This window comes from Prosopis cineraria, unplaced genomic scaffold, assembly GCF_029017545.1.
Source record: "Prosopis cineraria cultivar Desert tree isolate PC_DT_omini unplaced genomic scaffold, ASM2901754v1 PC1539, whole genome shotgun sequence".
NCBI classification, from domain to species: domain Eukaryota; kingdom Viridiplantae; phylum Streptophyta; class Magnoliopsida; order Fabales; family Fabaceae; genus Prosopis; species Prosopis cineraria.
The window spans coordinates 22,384-30,498 of record NW_026556864.1 but is presented as its reverse complement, the minus strand read 5'-3'; the positions used below and the strand labels follow the sequence as shown (position 1 = coordinate 30,498).

General features: G+C 31.2%; 1 protein-coding gene across 1 annotated transcript; it reads right to left on the bottom strand.

Moving 5' to 3' along the window:
• Positions 1-1,831: 1,831 nt before the first annotated feature.
• On the bottom strand, positions 1,832-5,327 carry LOC129300334 (protein XRI1-like). The gene is made up of 8 exons (XM_054938899.1): positions 5,206-5,327; positions 4,352-4,407; positions 4,155-4,277; positions 3,906-4,042; positions 3,279-3,333; positions 3,085-3,190; positions 2,973-3,007; positions 1,832-2,492 (listed from the first exon to the last, which is right to left on the bottom strand). Exons 1-8 carry the CDS (start codon positions 5,223-5,225, stop codon positions 2,224-2,226), a joined length of 801 nt encoding a protein of 266 aa, XP_054794874.1. The 5' UTR covers positions 5,226-5,327; the 3' UTR covers positions 1,832-2,223.
• Between the last annotated feature and the right edge of the window lie 2,788 nt (positions 5,328-8,115).

The window sequence follows — 8,115 nt, the reverse complement described above, 5'->3', positions numbered from 1 at the left end:
TGTTAAAAAGGGTGGATACATTTTTTCATCTAATTATTTGATTATTTGATAATATTTTAAGCTCAAAACCAAACCTATAAGTGTCATATCTGACTTTCTTTTTATATGAAAAATGAGCATATGTGTGGGATCGAGATTTAAATTTTTGCTCAGAGAGATCTCCACATTTCGGTACTTTATAATATCCTAAATAGAATTGCTTTTTATAAGAGATAACTGTGGGCAACAAGAAATTTTGTGGTGTCATCTTTAGGGCCAGAGTTTTAAAATTTCATCGTTCCAACATTGGGCCTTTCTCAGACTAATGATTGTGGTGGCCCGTCCCAAATTGATTCCCTTGTAAAGCGTCAGTTGGCTACTCGGCCCACTCCCCCGCCAAAAACAATTGCAGGGAGTAACAGTGATGCAGTATCAAGTTCGAAGATCAAATGAACATATTTCCTCAGTTTTAAAAGTTTTTAAATGTAAGCAAACTTTAATGAACTTATAGTATAAGAAAGTTAGTTAAACATAATACTCCTTCCATTCCAAATTATAGGACACTTTTGAAGGAGTTTTTTCGTTTTAAAATATAAGACATTTTGAATAAATTCAAGTTTCATTAAATGCGGCAATTCTAATATTACTCTTTCTTTCTTTATAATTAATTTATGTCCCTTCTGTTTTCAATATATTAAATTATGAATATTTTTGAAAGCTTGTATTTTTATTTGAAAAGATTGTTAGGTGTATTTATTGAGATTTATTGGTATATAAAATTTTATCTAAACATGTCTTATAATTTAGGACGAAAGGCGTAATTAAATAAAGTTACGTTTAGAGTCATAAGTTAAAGTTCCAAGATCAAATCAACACTTGTTTAGATACTAATTTTCTGTTGGATGCGTGTCCACAAATTGCCTCCTGTCTGGTTTTTGAAAAATTAATCTTTATCCTCTTATATTTTAACTCAGTCATCCCTCAACTTTAACTAGTTATAACTTAGTCTTTAAAATTTTGACTCAATTGTAAATATTCTTTGAGTTTTACCTCTTACAATTTAATCCTTAAAGTTTTAATCTCTTAAATATATGTCCCTATATTTTAAAAAATAAAATTATAAAGATTATAAATATTTTAAAATTATTACTAATATCTTAAATTACTAAACCCTTTTAATATTTATAAAATTAAAAGTTTAAAAATTTTTACTCTTTATAATTTTATAAGGACCGATATTTAAAGGTTGAAATTTCAGAAACTAAATTGTTAGAGGCAAATTCAAAGACCAATTTAACAACCAGTCAAAACTTCAAATTGGATTAATTATAATGAGTCAAAGTTTAAAGACTGAATTATAACTGAGTCAAAACTATAAGGACCAAGTGATTAATTTTTTCTTTCTTTTCTTTCTTTTTTTCTTTTTTTAATTGAAACATGTGGGTAGCATCATGAAGGCATACAGGACTCTGTCTAAAACAATCACCATTTAATAGTACAAGCACACATGCCATGAAGAAACCAGCTCCTAAGAACAGTATGTGTCAAATTATAGCCAGAATACCCCAACTCAACCCGAGCCATGTATTAGTTTGGAGACAGAAAAGACACCAACTCAACCTGAGGCATGTGTTGGTTGGCCATTAAAAAATAAAATAAAAATCAAAGCCTCAAATCATGATAGGAATGAAAGGTAAACTAATGCATTATATATTTTCTGTGTACTCCTTTTTTTAACTGGATATTTTTCTAAGCCATGAGATGAAAAGGGAGGGTTAGGGACTGCTGAAAGACAAGCCTAAATAAGGAAAAGGAGAATACATGGCAAGTGCATAAAAGACAAGAAATAAGATTGGAACAAATGTCTATGTGATTCAATTACAAGAATCAAGCTCAAGCTTGGTAAAAAGGTCCTTAACCAGGGGTTGGAAGCGCCTTAGCCAGACTTTCCAATGCAGGAGCGCAACAACCAAAGTCGAACTACCTACTTAAACAACATAATGGCTTGGCATTCTAAAGCCACGGAGTTGTTTGGAGCTAAGGAACATCATCTCATTACAGATTTAGGTCAAATCATGAACTATGAATAAGACAAGCAACACTAAAGTGTCAATATAAGGAGGAAAAAGTTGCAGCATTAACTTCTGTAGTCTGCCGGATATATATATTACAGAAGATCAACTAGACCCCATGTATTAAGGGGTGAGACAAAATGTTAGTACTTGATAACTTACACTTTAGCCTTTAGTTCTCATGATTGTAATGCTGCCTTTCCTCCTTCAGTGCAATTTTGGTTTTCCCAACTACGGGCTTCCCTGAGAAGGCTGATTTAGGGTAAGCAGAGGGATCTTCTTCACTGCTTCTCTTAGGTTTTGAAGGAGGTGGAGTCTGAATCCGCTGGTTTATTTCCTTCAGAGTTACATCTCCATGAGCACCACTGGGTTTGATGAAGGCAAATGGATAGGCCACTGAAGAAGCCAGTTTTGTGGGTGCTCGTATGAAAGACTTCCTTCCTACACGCATAAAACCAGCCTGAAGTAGTTAGAATTTCATCTCAAAAACTCTTATGGTGTTGTTCACTACAATTTATTGGTTAAGGATGTTGTTACATTCTTACATATCAGTATCATATAAAGCATAAAAGGGGATTTCCTTAAGTTCCATGTCACTAGAGGATAATTCAATAGAACCTAAGAGGATATCTTGAAAAGAAAACCACATAGAAACGAAGTTAAACCTTTAAAGATTATATTTTTGGGTGTTTCCAGTGACACGCTGCTGAACCACATTTTGTTCAAAAGCTGGTGAGACATCACAGAGATCTGCAAGGCATGGCTAATAGTATGAATAACATGAAGAAGATTTGGTAGGAGAGCTGGATACCTAAAGAACTTTAGGCAAGGCTTTTCCTAGATAAATACATACAGGAAAGAAGGAAGAAGGGAAAAAAAAATCAAAGAATAATGAATTGATTTGTGAGCCATGTCATGTACCTGAAACATTAATCTTGTCTTGCTCCGAGAGATTCCTGAATCAGAAAATATAAGTATCAATTTATTGTGTAAAAATGAATATATGCCAAAAATCAGATTTGGAGAGACATACATAATATCATCAGGACTAAAATCCATCTCAGCATCATTAAAGCACTGTGCAAGCCACCCTTCGGCTGAATGCTCAAGATCATCACAACTGGAGCCAGATGTATTTCCTAATACATATTCCATCATGATTGAAGAAAGATCCAAAAATAAAACATCCAAACTATGCAATCAAAGAAGGATTAGCAATAGGCAAACCTGATGATATCAATTGTGAAACTTCGAAAAAAACATCTTTCATAGAGTCCTTCCCCTGTATACATAATGGAATAACAATCTTTTTAGGATCTGACTCGCTGAAACTCATGCACTCTTGAAAGAATATATGCAAAAGACAAGAAAACTTAGAACTATGTGGAAGACTAGATCCCCTATCCACAAAGAGGACTAATGCAATGCAAATGCTTCGTCGACAAGTTTGGATCCTGCATATGATTAACAGTCATCCTAGATGAATAAGTAGACAGAATTGTACGCCAAACCATCATCATCATAATAAAAATACTAAGAAGGAAATCTGTGAATAAGCTCCACTTTGTAGCAAAATCAGTTGAATAATAACGCAAACAAAGTCACTAATTTTTATTCAAACAAGGTGATGATGAAAGATATAGGTATAATAACAAGGAAGAGAAACCAAAGAGAAGAAAACTGAGACAAATTACACGAAGCCATGCTACCATTCATCAACAAGCCAAAGGTAATATCAAAATGGTGAGGTATCTAACCAAAATAACTTGTATATTGTTAGAAGCTAGAACCATCAACCATCTGGCATGCTTTGGGCATGAAGAGTCAGTTATAGAAAAAACTACCATAACTCACATTTAATTTAAGGTATTCTGAGGACATGTCATCGCAGGACATGGAAAGGTCCCCATCTTCACTGCTGAATTGTAGCATCCGACGCCTCTTCACTTGAGAAGTCTCTCTACATTCCTCTAGTTCACTCTGTGAATTATCTGAAATTCACTTTTATTTAAATTAAAGTAGGATAACAATAATAAAAAGGAAAAAAGAACAATATGACAAGTTGCACATATTAATTAGATAGGGTCAAAAAGACTGCCTTACCATTATTATTGACATGGTAAGCCAAATCTCCACAAGCCTTAACTGGGGTTGTTTCATCATCAAACATGTAGGAAAGATCTTCCTCATTTTGAGGTACTTCATTCCATAGCTCCTGAGACATGCCTGAACAAACCAATAACATTTTCTCTAGCATCAGTTATCTGAAAGAATTAACTTGAAGCCTAGGTGGAACTTACTCATATTGGAAGCCTTTTGGAGACAATGATCCTCCTTCTGCCAATCCCATGGTTTCCTAGCAACATTAAGAAAAGAAATGGGAGACATGTAAATGCCGTGGGGGCAGTTCAACATCGACTGATATAAAGCCAGCCAGCCAGAAATATTACAGAGAGAAAATACACAATAAGTTTGCGCCATCACCAACACAGAAGATATCATTGGGTATATACTGAGCTCAGCCCCGGATAAAAGCTGTAATCATAATTAAATTGTAGACTAGCCATTCCAAAGCGAGTAGCATTGATATTAATAGCATGGTCCACTGCAACACTAATTACAACCCAGTAGCCAATAAATGAGATCTTACACAAAGAAAAGCAATCATGCTTATGTGTTTTAAACGGCTTTACTCTTTTATTAAAGTATTAGAACAAGCTGTTTCCCCAAAAAAAGTAGTACAAGCATAACTGTTAAGGGGAGAAAGTAACAAAAATACAAGAAAGTACCCAGGATGCAATTGATGAACCAACAATTAAATCAAAAACCCCCATCCCCAACCTTTCCTCATCCTCAGAATCTCGCACAATTTAACAATCTCTGGAGTTTTATGACCACCGGAAAGGCAGTTACAGAAATAGAAAAGCACAGAGTGGACAGCAAAAGAGACAAACAGGGATCCCGGGTGTACGTGATTCGTGAAACCCCAAATAGAATGTACATAGAAATGAAGATAAACCAGATTGAACAAGTCACAATATCTTCAAAGCCAAAACCCGAAGTGCACTCCTAAAGTTTGCCTTCCTAAACCAGACTAACCCATCCATTTAAACCGATCACACCAAGAAATACCCAGAGAAAAACAGAGATTTACTTGTCATTGTCGTAATCCATATCAACAGCAGCACCAAAACTCTGCTCAGTGATCACAGTCCTTCTCTCTCACTCTCTTCTCGCCACTCTCGAAACTAGCCGTTACAGAAAGATCGATCACGCTCGGTCGCTCTAGATAGCAGCTTCCATAAGAGCCTGGGTTGCTTGAGATGTGTGCTGCTGCATATATGAAAACTGAAAAGAGCCCAGCGAAAACACAAAGCGCCGTTTCTCTTTCTCTCTCTTTCTTCTATGAATAAAATCAGATATCTATCAGAGCTTTTTGCTAATTTCCCGGTTTTATATTTTCAAGTTTAAAGCTTTTCATTAAAAGAAGAACAAAAATCCAAGCGAGGAAGGTGGAGGTAGGACAATAAGGTCCGTTTCCACGACCACATGACTTGTGCACGCTTTCACTCGCTGGGACCCGCTCCAGTCCGTTACTCTTTGTGTTTTTTCAATTATTTTTTTAAAAAAAAAAACCTGCACAAACAGCTGGTACACGTAGAAGGGGTTAAATTGGAAACTAGATTTTTTTTTTTTTAACTCAACAAATTGGCATATTTATTTATTTTTTTAATGAAAAGTTTTATATGAGGAGTCTGAAGATTCACTAAAACCAAAACATGTTCTCAAGTTAGAAAAAAACTCATAAAAGTATTTATAAATTGCTTATTAACAAAGTTATCACATCAGTAATAAAATTTAATTATATGATCTTATAGGTTATGAATTCCTTATCAATTAAATTATCCTTTATCAATAGCATGTTATTTGAAAAGGTGGTTTTTTGTGAAATTTGGAATTGCAAAAATTTACTAATTAAAGAAGAAACATTTTTTTTTTGCTTGGTAGAAATCTAAATGTAAACTAGTATAAATATATTCAATGTCAAGTATAGTGTGAAGTTTTTAAAATCAAAACGAATTTTAAACCAAAAATTTAGCAGAACTCATTTTTTATAATCCAACCGATACACATCAGTAGTGGTGTAGTAATTAAATTAAAATAAATTAAAAAATATAAAAAAGAAAAATCACTATATTAAGAAATACCACTATAGCATACTAAGAATATATATATATTAAAATTAATAGAAATATTCCTAAATATATCATATTTAAATATATATATTATTAAATTATTTTATAGTTTTAATAATTTAGAATAAATATGTAGATCTTGGCTAAATTATCATATGTATGCTCAATCATATTATATATGTATATAATATGTGAAGGTCCAAAATGAAGTAGACTTTAATAAGGTCTAATTTTGAATTTTTTGGTTTTTTTCAAAAATTTTACTTTTTTATTTATGTTTAGACTTTAGATTCATTCGGTTTTCTAAAATTGTTTGGGTTTCTAGTTAAACTTTAATTTTTAGTTCAATGGCTATTCAACTTGATCCAACCCAACTCTGAATCCGGTTTAGATTTTAGTTGGATATAGTTGATTATAAAAATAATTAATTAATATAATGATTTTAATTATAATTGATTATATTAAAATGTAATCTGTTTTGATACTATTTTTTAAAAATTAATTTAACAGAATTGAAGATGCTTGGATAATTTAGTCAGAATTAATTTTAGTTGTACAAATTACCATAAAAAATATGGCTTTTCAAAATTAAATGATTGATAAATCTGTATCTAATATTATTAAATTTTTTAAAATTTTATTTAAAAGTAAAATACAATTTAAATTATATATCTGATTAATTAAAAAATTTAAACTATATTAATATTAACATTTTAATTTATGTAAATAAATAACTCAATATATCTTAGTTCAAATAAATTTAATAAAAGAGAAAAATTTAATTCTTAAATATCAAACATCAATTTACAATAACTAATAAAAATGATAATATACAAATTGATCTCTAATGACATTACAAATATGAACTATATCTAATGAAAATGTTATGAATGAGATAAGGATGAATATTCATCAATATGATGATCTTCCTCAAGCTCTATTTAATCTTCTCTTTTATGATACATAAAATTAGAATCAGGCAAGTGAAAGACTCTTATAAATAATTAGTATTTTAATGGTATATTGAATTCTTAAGATGCCACCCACAACTTATTTGAATAATCGATTGTAATTTTCACTTCAACGATGAATTTACCCCCAAAATCAATTAATTTTCCTATTCAAACAGGCAGTCTATCATGAAAATGGCTTTTTGATCTAAGCAAGCTTTTAACAACTCCAGTCAATGATATGACTAACTATCTGGTCCTAAAAACAATTAGTTATACTATTTTTTGGTAAAACAATGAATTATAGTATCTCTATCCCAAATTATAATATACCTTGTTTTTTTGTTTGAAAATATAAAATAATTGATAAAAATAAAATATTTATTAATCATATTTTCAATATATCCTTAGATAGAGGGGAAATTAAAATGATTTTGTAATGATTAAGTATATAGAGTTAATTTTTAAAAATTTATAGTTTATTTTAAAAAAATAAATTTATAAAGTATCATTATTGAGCTTTATTGACATATAACATATCACGTGCAATCTCAAAAAAAAAAAAAAAAAGCAATGTCATCCCCCTTCTCTTCCTCCTTCATCATTTCATTCGTTTGAAAGTCTTGAAATTTGGGTAGGCAAGATGATTTTTGAAAGAATTAAAATAAGTACTTGAATGGAGAAATTAGTTATTTCTTTAGTTCATTTATAAGTCAAATTTCTATATCAGGTAGATGAGATTTGTAAGTAATTAGTTTCATTACCCGGAACCTATATGTCATTCTCCAATGATTTTTTTCCTTCAAGGACAATTTGATCTTTTCATACTATAAGTATATAGATACATTTATTAATGAAACTATAGTATTGAAATTCAACTTAGTTGGCCAATTAGAACAACGAACCAATCCCTTGCCT